The 21,268-nt window shown below is 35.5% G+C and overlaps 3 protein-coding genes across 7 annotated transcripts in view; 1 reads left to right on the forward strand and 2 right to left on the reverse strand.

Moving 5' to 3' along the window:
* Positions 1 to 2,635: 2,635 nt before the first annotated feature.
* Positions 2,636 to 11,206, reverse strand: LOC112555882 (mitochondrial fission 1 protein-like). 4 transcript variants are annotated; one of them, XM_025224450.1, is made up of 6 exons: positions 11,038 to 11,204; positions 10,440 to 10,572; positions 9,599 to 9,678; positions 9,288 to 9,393; positions 7,615 to 7,742; positions 2,636 to 2,772 (listed from the first exon to the last, which is right to left on the reverse strand). In XM_025224450.1, the coding sequence occupies exons 1-5, from the start codon at positions 11,080 to 11,082 to the stop codon at positions 7,654 to 7,656; spliced, it is 453 nt and encodes a 150-aa protein (XP_025080235.1). In that variant the 5' UTR covers positions 11,083 to 11,204; the 3' UTR covers positions 2,636 to 2,772; positions 7,615 to 7,653. The 4 variants fall into 4 exon arrangements, with proteins under 4 accessions (XP_025080235.1, XP_025080236.1, XP_025080233.1 ...); XM_025224451.1 differs by lacking the exon at positions 2,636 to 2,772 and adding an exon at positions 6,426 to 6,890; XM_025224448.1 differs by lacking the exon at positions 2,636 to 2,772 and having other exon boundaries at positions 6,972 to 7,742; positions 11,038 to 11,199.
* On the forward strand, positions 2,693 to 6,976 carry LOC112555881. 2 transcript variants are annotated; one of them, XM_025224445.1, is made up of 7 exons: positions 2,693 to 2,830; positions 3,283 to 3,350; positions 3,659 to 3,757; positions 4,447 to 4,590; positions 4,977 to 5,097; positions 6,269 to 6,399; positions 6,814 to 6,976. In XM_025224445.1, the coding sequence occupies exons 2-7, from the start codon at positions 3,309 to 3,311 to the stop codon at positions 6,859 to 6,861; spliced, it is 585 nt and encodes a 194-aa protein (XP_025080230.1). In that variant the 5' UTR covers positions 2,693 to 2,830; positions 3,283 to 3,308; the 3' UTR covers positions 6,862 to 6,976. The 2 variants fall into 2 exon arrangements, with proteins under 2 accessions (XP_025080230.1, XP_025080231.1); XM_025224446.1 differs by having other exon boundaries at positions 2,785 to 2,830; positions 3,283 to 3,378.
* A 1,966-nt stretch (positions 11,207 to 13,172) lies between the features above and the next one.
* LOC112555876 (glypican-6-like) overlaps positions 13,173 to 21,268 on the reverse strand; it is a 68,287-nt gene continuing 60,191 nt past the window's right edge. The window contains 1 exon segment of the mRNA XM_025224441.1: positions 13,173 to 20,237. Within this exon segment, the coding sequence (XP_025080226.1) occupies positions 19,909 to 20,237 (329 nt within the window). The 3' untranslated portion in view covers positions 13,173 to 19,908.

Below are 21,268 nucleotides of genomic sequence, written 5' to 3' on the forward strand. Positions count from 1 at the left end.
TTTGAAAATTTTACTAGAAATTGTAAGCAAGCATAAATACAATCACCTGACGAAGAATTGCATCAATCTGCATTGCATGTCCTGCCACGGTGTTGTATTTTGTAGCTGTAATCTGAACATTTAAAAACAATGAGAAAGCATGGGCATGTGGCAAGAATTACATCTAGATTTTTAAAGACACACAGAAGTAGATGAAGAGTTGATCATTCCAACATTGTCTTTCTGTATGTATAAAAAACAAATCTTGCTATGCAGTTGTGTCCTTTCACATGCACATGTTGAGCAATCATGTTAAGACCCGCAGCTTGCTTAACTAGTAATAATTATTAGAGTTATCAATAAAGGTTGGAAGCATTTTGTCTTCGTCTTGTGGGATAAAATAAATATGTTTTATACTTATTTCTTTTCCCCTCACCCTACCTGGTTGATAGTGATGAATCATAGCAAAAGCTGACTGCGAGTGAAAATGTTAAAGCCTCATGGCTATATGGGAACAGTGAGCTGTAGGTGGTAGCTCAAACCTTCCCCTAACCTTAATCTTTAAGGCTGAGTTGCCCAGAATGCAAAAATAGTATGTCAAAACAATGAAACAAAAGTGCCCAACCAAACTGCATGCATCTGCTATGGCTGTCTCACATTCCTCACCTCTCTCCTCAGGTCAGAAGTTTGGCTAACCAAGAACAACATTTTTAAATGAGTGTGTTTAATTCATCATTTGGTATCAATTCCCTAAATCTGAGCTTTGTTCTGATTGCAGTATATGATCTTTGGGCTGAGGTTGCAATTTAAATTTAGCTACTGTACCATCTTTATAAAAACATGAACTCTATGAGTAACATGCCCATGAAAATACTATCATAAAACAAAAACAAACAGTCGATCTATATAAAGTTGGCCAGACTGCTGAGAAAAAAGAGTCAGCTCATTTTGCAAGTACTGTAAATGCAAACATTTTACCCTAGCATATAGTCAATATGAACACTTTTTTTTTTAATTTGTAAATATTCACTCCTAAGGACTAATTGGAGCATGCTCTTTATAGTGCTTCAGATCAGAAAAGACGTGGACAGCATACGAAGGACAGGAAAACAAATAACATATGAACTACAAAAGAATAAATAACCAGTCCTACTAAACGAAGAATAAACTCAAATACAGAAAACACAAAGAGAAACCAAAAGAACAAGTTCTGAGACGATCATCAGACGAGGAGCAGAGTTAAATTGTCTAGCTGGGACGAAAGGGAAGAGCAGTTCAGAGACATAATCAGGGCAGGTGCCAGCAAAGAAATTAAAACAGCACGGACAGTTAATTTTATACTGGATGCCAGAACGGATGGGAAGCCAGTGTAGGAGAAGGGTGGTGTGATTTCCTAGCTCCAAGCAGCAAAGTGTTAGCAGAGTTCTGTACTTTCAGCAGTTTGTGAAGAAGTACGTATTCAGGGCAGCCAGCAAGCAAGATCGAGTTGCAGTAACCCGTACTATCCGATGAACAAAATCTGAAATGTCTCTATCACTTGGTTCATACCGTTAACTAACCTAAACGTGACCCTGACGATATCGGATCATGAATTGTACACAACTCCACTCCACGACAAACCGCGCACCCCTATCAAAAATCGACCATACCCACTCTCCCCTCTGACAAAACAACATGGACCGTCCTGTGACGCAACGCGCACCGCCAAGTTCAAAGTTGTGCTGGAGGTTTGTAACGGTCAGTGAGCATTTTCTGTATGTACCCTTGTTACCAGGGTTTTCTTTCGTGTTCGATGATTGAATCATACCATTATAGTATGTAATTTCGACAACGCATCATTACAATAACTTAAGGTGACCAGACGTTTCGGGAGCGAAAGCGGGACGCATGCCGATCATGGAGTCGTCACCAACAAAGAGCGCCGAAAAAAGCGAAAGTACGTGGCTGAGGAGAAGAAATGCCGAAAGACAGTAAACTAGGAGACAAATTTAAATTATTAATCAAACGGCGTGATGCAAACTCTAAAACCTAAGGCACGGATGCGATTCAGTGTACGGTAATCAGATGTTTTAATACAAGATAGGGACATTGACGACTATTTAGATGAAAGCGGGACATCGGGCTTTCATGAGCATGTGGGACATGCGGTCAAAGGGACATCTGGTCACCTTAGATAACCACTGCACGTTCCATTTTAAAGGTTTTTTTTTTTTTTTGCGTTTAATTTAGATTTCATAATGTACTACCTACACGTACGGTACCTGCACAGTCTTTATGTAAATCCGTGACTATCACAAAAGTACAAAAGGAAAACATTACAGTACCTCTATTCAAATAGCTTGATCGTTCAGTTGGGAAGCATTGAATTTATTATTATTATTTTATGTATCACTATAGTACAACTAGCAGTATTCATTACCTGTTTGAAATGTACCTGGCGTAAAACTACCTCTAGCATTTTTCAATGCAAGCTAGCCTACTGTACTTCGTCCGTGCCCCAACCATTTAATACCACAGTCATGTTTATCGATAATTAAATGAATCATTTTATCAAACGTATCTAATTTTAATCAGCCTATTTCGTGATCTATCAGTAATGAAAAATTTTAATATTTTATTTTTCAGTCTTCATTTAAATGTGTTTCTTTCAGGTTTGAAAATGTCCATGGCAGAGTCAAATGTTTCAGAAAGTTCAGTTGATCCACTAATCCAGTCACAGACATCACAAGCTGATGTTCAACACTCGCACATAATACCGGGAGCTGAAGGAGGACAAGTGACAATGCAGAAAACCTGGAAGAGTATGAAACACAGTTATTTGGCTTTACACCCAAGTCATTTGTATCAGGAAGTGAGTATTAATGTATCACAGGGCTAGCATTACTTGAGGAGGGCTCACATTGCCATGACACTTTCTGCACCAAAATAGAAAACAGGGCTAGGATCAGGTTTAGGTTTATGTTTTTGTTTCCATTTTCGTGTCATTGTCTTTTCTGTCCATGATTCTGGAAAAGATTGTTCATTCTCAGCTTCTTATATACATGGATAAAAACCATCTCCTTAATCCATTCCAATTTGTTTATAGAAAGGGCCAAAGTACTAAATCTGCATTTCTGAAGGTTACAAATGATCTATTCCTTATCGCTGACAAAGTGTCTTTTCTTACATTATTAGATTTGTCAGTTGTTGATCATAAATCTAAATAGGGACTGTGTTACTTAGTTTGTGATGGTTGTATTTTAGTCTGTGCATAAGATAATTTGAAGGCATGAACTGATAACTGCTTTTTTGTTCTTTTAACAGTTTACAATTCAGTTGGTGACTGTTTCATGGAAGTCTTAAAAGCCATTGAGGAAAACATTGCAGAAAATGCAAGTGATAATTTTTTTTCATAAAAAGGTACATTCAGCTGAAAATTAATATATCATGCAACCTCCTTTAGCAGAAGAAAACTTAAATAGTTTTTAGTGCTTAGGTATGAGTACTTTTATCCTACAAGTATTATTTTGATTCAATAAAAACAGCAAAGTGTTAATTCAGGTTTGAAAATCTTTCCAGTTACTGTTTATTTCTCTTTATTACTATTTTTTGGGAGCATCAAAGAGCTGGAAGATTTTGAAAAGTATTTAAAATCTATGACAATAACATATTTGTTTTAAATGGATACATTTGGTTCCAGTATGCAGACGTCATAACCAAAGAAGAATTATCTCTGAAGATGAGAAACATTTCCAAGCACATAGTCGCACAAATTGACAAGGCATTTGACATTCTGGAAGTGAGTTTCTCAGTTGATAAGCTCCCTTCAGTACTTGGGAACTGTATCTTACATTTTTAAAGTTTGAGCAGTCACTTCTTTTAATTGCCTATTTGTGGGTGCTTTAAGAGTCTTAAAATACGTATTAAATGCTGTAGTATTTGATAAAAGCAAAAAGAAAAGGGTTTCTTTTTTTAACTAAACAAGTGATCTATGTGCAAAGAGTCCCAGGTCAAGGAGTTCATCATAAAGTCGCCAAAGAAATACTCTCTCAACTTGATTCGAATGCAACTCATGCATGAATGCCTTGATTCCAGTCATTACTGGCATTATTACTTTTTAGTTGCCTGGTTTCGTTATGTGATTTGTATAACTGCAGTTAATATTTTTGCAATGTCTTTTCTCACTAAAACTGTTTAATCTTTTCATGGGAGTAGGAAACAAATGTGTTTAAGTAGCAAACAGGCCGAAGAGTTGAACAGAAATCAATTTTGTTAACAGGCTGAAGTGCGAAATTACCTTTAGAAGCACAGAGCATTTTTTTTTTAAAAAAGCTATATCAGTGTTTCTAAAAAAGGATACTTTTAGTAAACAAGATCCCATTATTTTAACATTGTGTCCTTTACATGGTCATGTAGTAACTCATATATATATTTTATATTTTTTTATTTCTGCAAATAACTGCATCAAAAGCATTGTACTATGAACAGGTATATCTTACAACAAATATATTTCGGATCCCGCACAATATGGTTTTACCCGAGGATCAAATACAGATGGACAGCCCTGTGTCTCAAGATGAGTTAGTAGAAGTTCAGGAGAAGATTGCTTTGGCAACGAAGAAAATCCTTGCTGTAAGTCTTAATATGCTGCAATGTTGACACTTGTAAAAATAGCAGAGCTGTTCATTTTCGTGATCATGTTCATATCTTAAGCAACCCTTTGTTTCTAATCAGAGACACCTTAGGACCCAAGACAGTGTGAAATTCTAGAATAGCTGATACTGAGATGCAACACTTTGCTTTATTTTTAATCCTTCAATTAACAGTTAATTTTAAGAATCTCAGAATTATGGGAAGATATACATATTAAAGTATTTCATGTCCATAGAAATCAAAGATTTTGAACTCTGCAAAACTTTTCAGCTCAAATTGCTTTGCTCAGCTAAAAGCTTCAAACCAAAATGATAAAATTTTTTCTATAGTAGAAGAACGGTAAAATATTTGTTATGGACTTGCAGGTCAAACTTGCCAATGCTATTTTGAAGAAGAGACTGCAAGACATAATGTATCTTCAGGAAACGTTTGATAATCTACTTCAAGAATTACAGGCAGCAAAAAGTGAAGTGACAAAGGAAAGGGGTGAGTCCACATCACAACTTTCTAACATCTAAGTAGTTGTTTTAAGGTTTCTGTCTGTTCTTAGTATCTTTGTGTCTGTGTTGGTGCATCAAGAAAATGAATTTGCACGTACACACATACCAGTTTTCAGATTAGTTTTGAAGGTGGTGGTGGATAAAGAGCTTTGTCAGCTATTCTACCTTCATACTTTCTTACATGCTAGCTTTTTTTTTTTTTTCTGATGACCAATTTGAAATTGTTCATTTAAAACTACTCACCAATTTAATCCTTGTTTTCAGCTTAAAGTTTGCAACATCCCACATCGATACATTGTATCACAAGAGCACATACACCTTCTCTTATAATGTACTTCAGAAATTTTCCAGAATAATATGACTAACTGAACTGACCAACATGATTTTGTATATTTATGCAAAGGACAAATGATAATCATAATGAGCATATTTCGTCAATTATTCAGCGGTTGCGCAGTATGAGCTGGTCAGTGGTTAAGGCGAAGTTGGGGTAAGCCATTCAGCTGCTTTTACTGAGACACTTGAGTGTAGAGAGGGTGGAAAAGATCACTGCTGCGTTATAAATTGCCGCAACAGTAAATTTTAAACAAGCAGGAAAAATGTTAATATGGTCTTCTTTCCAGATGGTAAATGTCTAAAAACTTGAGAGACAAAAATTGTGGTTATGATGTACGTAAAGAGGAAACTTCGTGCTGACAGCAAACTCAAAAGTATGCAGCCAACATTTTGTATTGGGGCTATCACACAAATGACATGTGTTTAATCAGCTAACTCCCAATATTATGTCTTGGGTATAAAAGTGAGAGCATATAAGTGTTACCGCAACGAACAAAACAGCTGCCTACGGTGTCCGCTTCAAAATTCTTTGCAGGCTTGGAAAAACTAATGTAAAAGACAGGCTCATTCCCCAACTTCCAACTAGTGCACAGCAGTAAAAAAGCTGCTAAAAGCTGATGGGATGTTGCTGTAGGTCACCAACCTTGATAAAATACCCTCAATCTATATCTTTATTCAAGGGACAGGACAAGATTTTAAGATGACCTAACATCTTTGGCATGGGACTTTTGTTTGGAACTGATGGTTAGATATGCTGGTATAGGGCTGTTCTTGAAAACTAGAGGTTTTAACTTTCATGTGCCATTTTTAACTATTTTCAGTGTGTGGCATCAAGGACACAATAAGATATTGTGCATCCAAGATTCTTGGGTCCATTTCTGCTATGGAGGAGTTAAAAGACAGCAATCTGCATGTCGACAGCAAATATATTAAGGCCATTATTACATTTCTTGTAAGTTTTTGTTGTTTTTTTTTGCGGGGGGGGGGGGGGAGTGATTAAGCTTAAGAACCTGGCAGGTATTTACATCAAGCCTATAACTCTTTCACTGGCCAATTAAAACAAATAGCTTTGTCCTGCATATTACAGTAAATGAGCCCATTTAGTAAGAGCAGGTGGATTAAAGACTATCCAAGAAAAACAGCAAAGGTGCCATCATAAATGCATCCTAACATAATCTTAACCACTTATAAAGTACATGATTTTTCCCTACTGGATCTCACCAAAAATATCCTGCTAAAGGCAAGTGTCAAAATAACCTATTATATATGCACTTATTTATGAGCAAGTGCATGCCTACTTTTCAATTAGAAACAGGGTGCAAGTCTGGTGAACGTAAGTCTGTAATCTGTTTGTGGTATGTTTCAGGAGGAAAAGTCAGAACCCGAGAGGGAAAAGATCAGCAATTTGGAGTGAACTTTTTCCACCACAAAGATATATGTGCTTTGAAAACAGCAAAAACAGTTATAAATTATTGTTACGGTTTCAGCTTAAGACTGCTAAGCTTTTCAATAAACAAATCACAATTGAATCCTCTTGATTTTAATGGTGTACATAGCAACAAAAGAGGATGTGAATGTTTATCTGCATTCTTGAGATTTCCAGACATTTGGACTGAAAAGTGCATTAGTATAATACAGCAATGTACCACAGGGACAAAACATATTCACACTAAAGAAAAGTAACTGCACAAGAAATAATCTGAACAGCTGAGTCATGTAAAGAAGCTGTGGAAAAAAAAAGTCAATAACTGCCTTTAGGAAGCTTCTTAAGAGAGCCCCAAAAGGAATGCTTACTATTGTCTTGGTCAAAAATGTGTAACAGTTCAAGAAAAAACTTTTCTCCACAAACCCATTTACATTAATGAGACAAACAATACACATCATCTTTCACAATGAAGGAAAATACATTCATCAAAATAACAGGATCTGCAAGAGTAAAGCAATGACCAGGAATACTGTACAAAAGATCCCATAAAATATTGCAAGGACTGAAAAATAGGTCAGCAGTTGCTACCAACACTATATGCTGATATAAAGTGACTCCTTTAGAACAAAGGTGAATCTACAAAGATAATTTATTTTATGTGTGATATATCCACAGAATTAGTCCCTACTCAATCCTTTAAAAACACTTAACGTTTCTGTAAATAAAACAAAAATTACATACCAAAATGCAAACAAAAGGAAAAATAAAGGTGTAAGAATATCATTTCTTTAGAACAGCAATTCCCAGGCCCACCAGACCTCCAAGAGCTAAGGCTGCCCCGCCTACGATTGCCATCCCCATCAAGCCATCTGAAAAATCAAAAGAAAAAATCAAAATGTCTGTAGTCTGGTGATGTGCACCTAATAGGTTCCCTCTATGGCAAGGGTCCTTGTTTATATACAAATACACAAGGGTGGTTCAAGCAAACTGATGTTACATTTATCACTTCTGACAGATTATTCACAGGGTTCATACAAAGCTTTGAAAGTCAGGGTTTCCCAGGGCTGAAAATTTTAAGAAGGCTGGCATAACTAATCATACTAACCATACTAATCTGAATAGTCTTCACAAATGAAATCAGTAAATCTATCACCATCAATCATGATTCAAATTAAAAGAACCTGTGGCAGAGACATCACTCTGTTTTCAAGTAAACCTGGACTGGCATTACCATCTTTACATTTAGGTAAGTGATCCAGCTTGCAGAATCTTGGCTGCTGTCTGTAGAATTACTATCATTAATTATGCAAATCTTGTTTGTCATTCACATAAATTACACATTATTACAATCTGTTCTTTCTGTAGTACTTTTAAGGTTTTCAGCTGATTCTCCTTCACACATAGATTCATCATTCTATTTGGGTCATCAGCTTACTGAGTGGATTGCTTGACTGACCGACAAAAAACTTGAATGTTCCAGACCATAGCTTTGCTTCAAAGCTCTTGATTAAATCATACATCTGTAGCATATCATGTCATGTTGAGTTCATGTCTGGGAAACTTGAAAGTGGGTTTGAAAAAAGTAGAATTTAATGAACCCTGTATTTCATCAAATGATGCACACTACTATAAATAAGCTATCAAATGAACAGAGATTTCTTCCAAAGCTTCTCAACATGCCAAACAAGATGAAAATGACATCATGTCTGGACAAAATGTAAGATTCTGTATAACCTGTTCTGACAAATAGATTTGCTGAGTTGAAATTTTATTTGAATCTGAACTGCCCTTGCATGAAACAAAGAGTGATTAAGTTTATGGGTTCCTCTTTTTATTATCAATGTTGTCCACCTCTAATATATACAACATGATACAAAGATACCAGCATCTTCAAACAATACGGCCACTTTATTTTTTCTTGAGAGCAGCAACACCCAGCCCTATAAGGCCTCCAAGTGCTAAGGCAGCACCACCTACTATTGCTATCCCCATCAGAGCATCTGCACAATGAAAAGAAACTGCAGGAAAATCAAAGCAGGTCAGTCTAACATGGCTGAGGGTGATCATGCTAGATTGAGGTATCACATGCTGAAAGTCTACCAACTTTGATGATGGACTTTTTTAAATATCTTCTAAAATAAAATTTGACAAAAATATTTTGAGCATTGTTTTAAAAGTAACCCTGCACTTTCAAAGTTCTCTGCAGCTAGTCAGAGCAAATCAAGAAAATCTATTTGTAGCACTTCCTGTGCTTTGCTGCCAGTCTTTTTCTTTACCAAAATATCTCCATCTTTTGCATTCTCAGTAATTTATTAACAAAGATGACAGATTTGATTATTTGTTGATGTATCATATTTTATCTTTCTGAATGATGTCTTCCCTACTGCTTTAGAAAAACAAAATGCAACACTGACCTTTCTCCATCTTTTTCTTGATGTAGTTGTGTAACTGTCTGGCCTGATGGTTTGATGGTTCAATGTGCCTGATGGCATCCACATATTTTAACGCCCTTTCATAATCCTGTCCAAGTAGTCCAAAAATCAGTAAAATTATGCCTTACCTCATTAATTAGCTCATTTTTTTCCAATCTTGATAATTTATTTAATACTAGAAAATTACAATTTAGATACATAATCATGGAAAAAGAAAAAACATTGAATAAAGTACTTAATAAACATCAAAGATTTAATATTAAAATCATGACATTTATAATTTTCAAACCAACCTTTAACCTGGTGTATCCAACAGCAATGTAGTAAAGGTAGTCCCTTTTTGACATGTCATCTTTTGCAGTTCTCAGAAGGTCTATAAAAGAAACGTAACAAAATATATAATAGACTAATAATTCATGACTGATTCATGTCATATATGAAGCTTTATATTTTGTAGTCAGCCACGTATGTTAGACCTGTTAAAGTCCATATCTACATATGCATATCATAAAATGTCAAGAACAGCTTTAGCAAAACATTACCATACCATAACAAGTTTCTTTTTAAATAAGCCTGTAAGCACATGCTAAATCCAACAAAGATCAAAAACAGGAACCTTTCAAGTGCTGGAATATTGAACATTAGGCTGGACAAGGGATTCAAGAAAATGCAAACATTACTAATAGTATTTCCAAAAATGGTGAAAACCAAAATGTCATAAAAGATTATAAAAAAATAATAAAATAGCTCTGCATGTCATCAATGAATAATTTTGGTTCAAACATTTCCTTCATAAACAATTAAGAAACTTCTCTTTCCAGACTAGTCATCATCATGTATCAACTCAAATTTCTGCAACCAATGTCAGTGCCAGCATCATCATCCCACATGTAACCAATAATCTAATTAATGCTTTTCGATCATTGATTTTATTGGCTGACTTACACAATTTGAGTACTGACAGACAGGGAAGTGATGCATTTAATCCTCTTACGTATATGTACACACACTTCCTGTAAATCAAAGATTACACACAACTGGAGAATTTTTTTTAAAATGTCTGCAGCCCTCCTATCCCTAGCCTACCCACCCATCCCCCTCCAAAAAAAACCGTTTTCACACGTGTACTCTCACCATCCAAAAGAGAGACCCCGCGCTTCATATCTTCAACGTATCGACTGCGGATAAGGCACCAGGCATAGTCAAACTGTGTTTTTTCTGCAACGTGTCCTCTTCGATATTGGTCATTGTACATCAGCTCAAATTTCTGCAAGCAGCCAGTGTCAATGCTAGGATCATCTATCCCACGTATCATCAATATTCAAAAACAGTATTCTTTAATTTATTAATACTACACATAAGAAGAATCTCAGTGTACAAGAATTTGTACACTGAGAAGTGAAAGTGGTGCAATTGCGTATTGTTGTTTTCTAGTTGATCATCAACCCTGGTTAAGTTTATAAAGCATTATTTATCTCCGCCATTTCCGAAACCGAACATGTCTCAGGTGGCTTTAACCAAACAGGATTAACAAGGGACATATATACTTTTGCAACTAGTTGTGAATCATAACGTACTGTGAAGGAAGCAATAATGACACTCGATTGAAACATCGAGTTGCGTGACAGGAACAAGTATCCTTGTGAGGTTCGTTTGACTGATGTTTTGCGGATAAGTCATCACCAAACAAACATACTGTAATCAAATATGTCTAAATACTGCAAATAAGTACCTTCAGATCACCAGGATCGATGTTGTCTTCGATCACGGATTCCATGATGAAAGACTATTTGTTCCTTCACCTATTGAAAAACAAAGCTAATTCTGTTCTCTCCCCTGGCAGCAGACGATCAGCCATAAATCACAGTGATAATCTTGTTCCCTCTCTGTCCGTAAAGGGGATCATAGAAGTCTGTGGTACGTATCTTTATAAGTGGGCGTGCCCAGGCAGTGTGCGTGTGTCCATGTATATTTTTCTGTTTGTGTGAAGGCGCGGGTTTGATTGTCGTGCTACGAATCTTAAGCTGGACTTTTCCCCAACCTATATATATACGTGTTGAGTAATAATTAAGAGTATGGTAACTGATATATGCCTTTTCGCGAAAATTGTCCCTTTTTTGTTGATAATATTACAAACAGCCATAGAAGTGTTATTGGTCTGTGATTTCTATAATACCTGATCCAAAGTAGGAGTTCAAACCCTTTAAATACAAGGCCATTTATTAATACAAATATAATTACATCATAACTATATATATAGTCGCCCAGCCAATAAAGTAATGAAACTATTAATTTAAAGATAATATGGGTTAAGGAATGCATAGCTGTGAGAAAATAAACAGCTGAAAAATCGTTTATGTTTGCAATAACCGTACAAAGTGAATGCCATTCAATGTATGGTATGTGACGATGAGGATCGAGATTGGGGGGAACCCCACGTCAAAACTGCGAGACATGTTGAGCAAGTTCATCGTAGGGTCCACAACTGAAAATTTATATTCGTTTGTGGTTTTCTTACATGATGGATTCATTTCATTGTGGACGTATATAGGATATCAGTGATTTCATCGGAACTTTAATGCAAATTCTCTTGCAACCGCAGGTATATAGGCTGGTTTGTTTGATTTCCTTTTTCCTGATAAATGTAATAAAAATAAAATTCGTGTTCATGCATGTACGATGGGGTGGGGCCTCTTGTGCAAATCCACGTCGTTCGTTCGGAAAAAAAAATGTGGAAGTATTTCTTTTGTCGACAGGAAGGGTGTGTTTCTGATCTGTGCACATGTATTTCACTCCACATTGTCTTAGCGGGAGGTAACTCTCCTAGTCGCATTACAAACAATATCCGGCGTGACGTCCCTTGCCCGATTTTGCGAAGAAAATCATCAGCAGGAGTAGATCATCTGAGATCGCCGCTGTGAAAAACACAACTGAAACCAGTGAAGCAAGAGTGGAAAGCAGATCCAGTCCATTCGCACTTCTTTTAAGTGGACAATGAATAAATATCACTATAAAAGAGTAGAGAAACGAAACCAAAGTCAGATACAGACACGAAGATACATCACTGCACGAATATCCCTATACATGTATATGGTTGTGGTCAACCCAACACCAACAAACGGCAACACCACTGCAGATTGGACCACTCAGGAACCTGTATTAATGGCTTCTTAATGATGGGGTGAACAATGTTGATTGCATAACACTGTTGAAAGTATAACTTATTATCTGTTATACTAAACTTTAATAATTTTTAGTAGGTGTACAATGCATTACAAACACTACAGTTGTTAGTGACACCAAAGATTGATCCTCATTTGTTGACACTGTGACATGAAACTGGAAAAACCCTAAATCTAATTTTACCTTTTCTGGTTTGTAAAAGAATGCTGCAGAATTACGATCACTCTCCTATAGTTGTACCCGTTTTAAATATATAATATAAACAAACTTATACTTCTGAAAACATTTGTGAAAGTACAGACACTTGTCAACATGCTCATCAATTTGTCTCCTCCTATACACCCATAACGCAAATGTCACTGTAAGCATGTAATGATATAACATGCAAGCATCACTAGTTGGCATATTCCCATATGCATTGCCAATGTATGGACTGGTTTTTCTTTTTTATTTTGTATGGTTTGCAAACAATAAGCAGAAAAATAAAATTATATACTTACTATTGTTACAGTCTTTAATCTACATAATTACAAAAGTATATCATATAATGTAAGAACCATAATGTGCCTTAATCAGAAATAAGTCACATTTTTGACTCTGAAGTCTTTTTTTTCTTTTTTTTTAGTGGTCTCAATTCTCTAAATGGCCTTCTCTCATCTCACACACAAATACATAAAGCTTTCATTTAAATACAGATCTTTTATTTTCCCTTAAAATATTGTCTTTATATTTAATACGAAGTAGTAGTGGTAGTACTTATTTAAATAGTAAAAATTCCTGTGGCGGGTGGTAGCAGCAAATGTTGCCTAGTTTATTCTCTATCCAGTGACAGTTTAATGTCTGACCAGTAGTGCAGTTTTCACTTCGTAAGAAACCACTGAGCCTACAACACAACAGTTAACTTTACACTGGCGCAGACTTCTGTGTACAATATGCCTTTAGTGTGTCCTTACAAAATAGGCATACACACAGGCTCTCTATGTGGGCCCATTACTTTCTCTTCCTCACATTTCTTTCTCATCCAGCCAACAAACACATGCACACGCGTACACACACACATGTATGAGCAAGCAGACACACGAGCAAGCAAGCACTTATATATAGCTTCAACAATGTTGACACAGTGCAATGTCTAGAAATCTAAACATTCACTTGTACATGTAGATGGATCCAACAATGTGAAAAATACAATAGGCAAAAGCAAAGATGACAGACAACTACTTCGATATCTACAAAACAATTTCTCTTCTGTCACTGGCAGATTCTTAAATAATATTGTTACCAGCAAGGTACAGGTCAATAATCTGAAAAGTGAGAGAACTTTGGAGCTGGGTGGGGGAAGAATAAATGACTGTGCAATAACCACACCTAGAATACAGGAAAAGCAAACCTGACATTGCTTCTCTCGCTTATTTGAATGCACACATGCCTCCACATTATGTGCATCATGTGCCAACATTATAAAACTAGCAAGTATATAGTGAACAGCAGTTTCAGTATGCAGACTGGTTGCAGTACAAGTATACAGCCCAACTCTTAAATATCTTTTAGACATCATCATAACAGACACACTTTTATTTAAATTCTACCAAAAAAAACTATTTTGGCATGAAAGTAGGAAAAAACTATAATCATACAGAGCACATACATTTCAAACAAAGTGAAAAACTGTCACGTTTTATAGCATTATATACAACCGATTAGTTGGAAAAGTGTAGCATCAGGCATCAAAGAAAGATGTGAAACAGATGTTATCACTATCATGATACCTGTAGCAGGTGATGCTGACTACATATTTCAGCTACAGGACAAAGTACAGAAAAAAGAAAATGACAGAAATGGTTGGGCAGACAGGAAATGGATTCTTTTACACTGCTTATCAAATGCAATTCTCAATTTTTCAACCAAGACGAAGCATGTGATTCAAAAACAAACTTTTTTGCTAATGACCACACAATTATTTCCATTAGAAGAAACTGCCTTTGTATCAAGTATTCCCATTCTCCTTGTAATCATTGCCAGAAAGAGTGTACTTAAGCATCACATTTAAGAAAATAAAGAAAAAGCTTGATATAATTTCAGCATTTTTATGATGTAAAACATACAGCATTAATCAAAATCACAAATATACACTGAAAAACCCTCTTATTGTCCAAGTACATGGCATAGTTCTATTTTTTTCAGTGTAAGCATGGCTTTAAGAGACATTACTAGTTTCACAAGACAAGCATCTGGACTGATGTACATGTAACACAAACTATAAATGCATAAGAAATTATTTTGTAGCTTCAGAGGATATTTACTTCTCAACAAGAACCCCTACTTACTATTCTCTAAAAATTCTGAAATAATGATGTAGTATAATCCGATTCTCATTATGAGATGAAACTAAATAAAGTTATTTTGCATATGGTCAAGATTCTACTCATCTTCAATCTTTTCTTGCCTCATGTGTGTAACCTAGACAAATTGCACAGAGTAACTAAATGATAATAAAGCATTGGCTACATAATACTAAAACACATCATACATTATTGTGTCTGCTACTGGTCAGGTGATATGAAAAAAATAAAAATCATACTTTCAGAACTGGTATCAAATAAAACAACACACACCAAATAAATAGAGATAACTATTGGCGAAATAACATTGCTATTATGTTTTTTAAAAAATCTGTGTCAAACTCATAGCCTCATAACCTTTGTTGTAATTGTTTCATGCCCCAAAATCCATTGTAAATTATTTATTGAAAACTCCCTGAGGGATAAAAGCTTGTTTAAGATTCTGCTCCACCATTAACTGAAAATTTTTTTTTATTAAATGAAACTGCTCGAATTAAAAAAAAAAAGAAATTATAACACAACCATAAAAACTGTTGCATAAAAGACATTAGACTTTTCTATTTTAGTTCCATTCACACCTACATTTAAAAAAAGCAACAACAAAAAATTGCATCCTACATGGATGAAGACTAAGATACCCTGAGTTGTTTTGTTTTTTTTTCGTTTTTGGGAAACACAAACATAAACCATATGCATCACCACTGTAATCAAATGCTATAATTCTCTTCTGAGGTTTGATTTAGAATTTTCCTCATTATTCTTTTAATCAAGTTAGGCAGTATGCAGTCTTACTGACCATTAAAACTGACCATAAAAAGCATAATTTTAAACCAACAAAGAGAATGAGAAAAATTAAGTATTACTTGCATCAAGATTTGAAATAAGTATGAGGAAAAAATCCATTCCTTTTGTTAAGAAAAAGTTTTTCATTTAAAGCATGCTCACATTTTTTTTAATGGATCAAAATCAGTGCTTGTTCATGAAGAGTATTATCTATGATATGTAGTAAATTTAAAAAGGGGCAATTCACACCCTCACATTGTGCTTCACAAAGGTAATAACCTTAAAGCATCTTGGCATGAGGACCCAGACTTACCGTTTTCATGTACACTTTCAAATAGGAGAACATTAAGTCAGTCATACCTTTACAGAAAAACCACCTTTCTTTACTAGGTTACGAGTATGTGTATTTAAACATACAAGAACCATTACGTTTTAAGTACAACATGCAAAACATTTTCTATGTACTGGGAAAGTGTCTACCATGTAAAAATTTCTTTCAAAAAAAAAAAGCCTACAAAAAAACCCATGAGGTAGACACACATTTGCATTTCTCCATTCATACCTTAGCAACTCTTTTCCCATTTTCCCCAACAAAAGGTATATCCATACAAACAAAATACTTTTGAGTTTATTGAATACACTGATGATGCCTGTCCATTTTTACTTAAAATTGTGCAGGATAGAAAAAAAAAACTACGGAAGTTTGGAGACTTTTATAACTGTAACTGTACTGCAGGCATGCAGTGTCTTAGAGTGGGAGGGGGATAAGGAGGACATATTAGTCTAGCTAAAAAGCATCTTGCAAGATGCAGTAAAATGCATGTGTATCTTTTGTGCAAGTTGCAAGTGTTGTAGTTGGTACAAGACAGTCGTCATCAAGTGCAGTAATGATTGTCCAAAATGAGCTTACAAAGAGTAATAGTTATAATTTTTAATGTGTTTCAATGAAATAAATGGGGGCAACTTGACACTAAGGGCACAAAATAAAAACATCAACAAAGGTAAATTACCGATGATCTTAGGTTTATTATTACCGCATACAATCCACACCTCTGTGATAATTTTATTTATAAAGATCATCCAAACTGTGGTTTTGGGGTGGGTTTTTTTTTTTTTACACTTTTCTTATATTTTTTGTAGATTCTATTTTACTATATTAACAACAGGAAGACCTTACATTAACATATTATAAAATCTTTTAAACAAAATCTCCACAACCTGCACCGTGTTGAAATAAAATGTATATCTTGAAAAGTACCTGATTGAAACAGACCCCTTTTCCCCTGCTCATCCCAAAAACTTATTTAATTTTTAAAAATATGTGCTACAAAGTACTAGGCACAGATAAACTGCTACCCATTCCCCTTGAACATGGTAAACCCACTGCTGTAAATAAAATGCATATTTTCTTGCTATCACTATAATCAATAATAAACAATAGGAAGAAAGCTATGCAACAATGCACTTGACTTTTGTATAAACTTAACACAAACCATACCAACGGAGAGCACAAAGGGGTAAATGCCAGGCTGCAACTTAACTTCTTAGCTTTTTTTTTTTAAATTTAATAACCTATTAGCATATACTTATGTCCACATGTCTGTTTGAAATCTGAAGTTTTTTACAGTTCAATTCTGTTGCCTATGTCTAAACTGCATGCACGGCTACCCTTCAGAAAAGATAACAGGCCAGACATCTTGGTGATAAACATTTAAAGAAATATTTTAAATATTTGTTATTGTATGGTCAGCATAGAAAAAAAATTAATAAAAAGCACAAATAATAAATGAATTTTGCGCAGAAAGATGCTTGATTCAGTTCAAAGAAATCAAGTAAAATTGTCCAACAGAAAACGGAGTTGCAATAGGGAACAGATATAAGGGTTTTTGTGTTTTCTTAAACATTTGTGCACAAAACTGCCTAACACCAAACTTTAAAAACATTCTGCGCAGAATTTTTTTTCATTCCCAAGTGGTTGAACATGATATTTTAACAGAAACTTACTAGAATTGTGAGAATTCTTTAAAAAGAAATGTGTACAAAGGATTTCATTTGTCTGGAATACCAGTGGTACAAACATATGTATGAGGTAGACAGCAAAAATTCAGCAGTCAACTGAAGACAAATACTAAGGTATAACAACCTTGCTGCCTTTCAGAAAGTCTGCAAGTTCTGACACGCTAATATGATCTAGTAATGGTCATGTTATTTGTAGCATCCGAGACTTTATAACAGCCGTTTCCTATAGCATCTTTATGGACTGTCTATTCATTTCTTTTTACTATTATTTTCCCCCCAATAATCCTTTGGGGATTTTGTGTGAGGTTATCATACAAACTCTTTTCTTTCTTCTACTTCAACCAATCTGATTTTATTTATCAGAGTAAGTATTTCAAGATTATTTCTTTGCTTAATGCAAGTCTTTAAAACTTATTTGATCACAGCAGTGATATACAATAAAAAATAACGAGAAGCAAAAAAAGGCACTCTGGCAGTTACCCCTAAATGCAACATAAGAAAAAAATAGGTTGACACAACCATCATGACAAATACTCACGCAATGGTCATGACAAATCACTATTTGTGAACATGAAATTTTTGTCTTTGTACAAGGAAGGACAATGCTGTACAGAGTTCTGAAATGTGCACTCATGAACAAAATACCAATATTTTAAAATGCAGCAGAAATAAAGATTCTACCTCTTGTAAAGTTCACTTCTCATCTCTTTTCATAGACACAAGGTTCAACAGCCTTGTGGTGTGCTCTAAATAGTCTCAAAATGCTGGTTGCAGAGATGCCATCTCCATAGAAATTGAAACTAAAATACTACTATGTGTTTTGTCTCAGTGAAAACAATTGTGATGTTCAAGATAACAGTTTCAACCTTTTTCCACCAGAAGACTGAGGCGCATGTGAGGGAAAGTGGGACAAATTTACCTAGTTTCATTTTTTTGGTAACTAAATTTTCAAGCTCTCTGTGTATGAAGTAAATATCACTTCAACATAATGATAGGTCATTTAAATTTTGAAATATTTGTGCTCAATGAATGTTATCGTATCATTCCAAACAAAATTGCGCACTGAAATGCAAACATTGTTTGCAGATCCCAATATGAATGATTTCTGGGAAGGGCCTATTTTTAGTGCAGTAAATTGTTTCTAGGTATGCATTTGTATATGCGCCCATCTGCAGTAATATTGTATCTGCGTATGTGCAACATGCATTTTTTAACATACTGGGCTCCACATTCTGATCTGTAACACCAGTCAGTAAATTGGCAGTACCCTTTGAGAGATTGTAACTTTATGCAAATTACATGTGCATATGCATGCATTTGTGCGCACATGCAGCCATAAATACATGTATCTATGCATAAATGCAACACCTCAAATGGTTCTATAATGTGCACTGATTTATGCTTCCTTGAAATCATCATTTAAAGATAAATGCGTATCACCAGACTAGGGGAGATAAGTCTACCTCAAGCCTACTCCATCATTTTGAATGTCCTTTTGCCCACCACAATTTCAAGTTAATTCAATTTTTTTTTAATTTATTCAGGAGTAGTCTTAAAAAATGTGCTTATCGTGAACCTCAAAACTGACTTAAAATTGACACCAGTGTTTAAAGCATTTCAATTAATACAGGCTGCAGACTGGAACCTTCTAAAGATTCAACAAGGCAGTGGGTGCCAATGTATGTCTGCAATATTTATCATTTCAGGCTTACTAAGTACAGTTTGCAAATGCTGAATATTCCACAGTTTGTTTTGTGTTTTTTTTTTAAATAAAAAAAAAAAAACTTTGTCATTCAGAGGATGAACTCACTTAATATCTACCTCTGCAGGCACCTAAGATCTTCCTCCACTACTCTGTCCATGCTTGATCAGCACCAAAAGGTGATAGTAAAGAGGCACAAAGTGAGAAAGAGTTGAGGGAGATTATAATATAATCCATTAAGTCCAAGTATCATATTGCTTTTTGTCAGGTTTGTAGTTTGCAAGTTATCTTGCAGCTGAGGTGGCTGCATGGCTGAAAAGGTGCACCTCTTCTAACGTCTACAAAGACGCTGCAGATCTGTGCCGCATTAGTGAACCTCCTTCACAGATTATTCACTGCACCATTGATATTCCCCCTCCCTTCATGCAATGGACATGATGCTTCCTCTGAAAGTACGATGCCACACGAAATGTCCTTTCCGAAAATCATCCCAGCATTTTGACTCAAGAACTCGTTTTAGCCAATTTATAGCAAAGCTGCTGTGGACACTGAGCAGCGTAAAGTCTAGCTACTGTCACCCTGTTAAAACAATGGTATCCTGTGCGCAAGTGTCCCGGCTACCAAACTGCATACAACCAGCATGAAGGAGACAGAGTGTAAAGCGGCACTTCCAGGCTTGCCTCCAGTTGTTGGTGGAGGCTGGCTGCCACTTCTTCCGGCTTCTCTCCCGTGGGCTGGCCTGCTTTTTGATATCCGGTTTCTCTGGCTTCACTGCGACATATGGTGGGTTGTCTATGTCTACGATTCCCTTCTCGTTCTCCTCTGTTATGAAGCCACTGCCAGATCCGCTGCCAAAGCCACCGCCATTGTCGCCACTGCCACTGCCACTCATGCCCTCAATTTCTGTAATCAGCATAAGATACAGTACAGTGTTCATTCACAAACAAGTCCTCTTCACAAGATTTTTACACCTATACAGATTATATGCAAGAGAAAATCACAAAAAAAGAATATCTTAAAAGTATAACTCTGCCATAGCAAGAAGACATGTCAGAAGACAGTCAAACACACTGCAGAGCAGCATCATTTGTTAAGAACATAAAGTAGTCTTTATTATATCAAACTAGGGTCTTGAGCATTTGTCTTCTTGTAAAATGAAATGAAAAACTTGAAATGAACAACAACTATCTATGTAATTAAACTATGCTTAGCATTATGCATTTGTATTTGCTGATTAAGCAACAGTAAGAGGTACAATTGTTTTGGCCCTGAGGAGTAGCAAAGAATAAACTACACTAAGAAGTACAATAAATTTAATTACATCCCTCTTGTCTTCAAAAATCTATGCCACTATCCAGGCAGGCTGAAAATGTTTCAATGTGTTGAATCAACAAGCTAAAAAGCTACAGAAACTACAAAAAAAAAAAATAAAGAAAAGAAAAAAAATTTTTTCTTTCAATTCTTTACCAATTATTCTAACTCTGGAAAGAGTGTGCACATATGCCAATGTCCATGTCATGCATGTTTGTGCAGACTTGATTATGTTCATGAGCATACCCTGAGGTATTGACACTGCAAAATGTTGGTGTATGTGTAAGCATGTTTCTATGCAACAGCATGGTTCTTTGGTTATCTTAGAATAGTCATGTAGCTAGGCCCTACCAAAAAACAAACCTGTGCAGGCACACTTGGATACACACACATCCTTCCTTAGGACATGCACAGAGATATACAAGTGTGTGCACCCATGCAACCACAAAGACAAGAATTTTTATCTAAACTGGACAACCACCATTTTCTACCTGAATATTTACACACCACCACAACCACAATTAAACGTGCTTTAACAATGCAGATCAGCAGTAATTTAGCAATGGGACTAATCATCTCAAGATCCTATCACCACAATCTTGAAAATTATTCTTCAACCAGCT

This window comes from Pomacea canaliculata, linkage group LG14 (assembly GCF_003073045.1).
Source record: "Pomacea canaliculata isolate SZHN2017 linkage group LG14, ASM307304v1, whole genome shotgun sequence".
Lineage (NCBI taxonomy): Eukaryota > Metazoa > Mollusca > Gastropoda > Architaenioglossa > Ampullariidae > Pomacea > Pomacea canaliculata.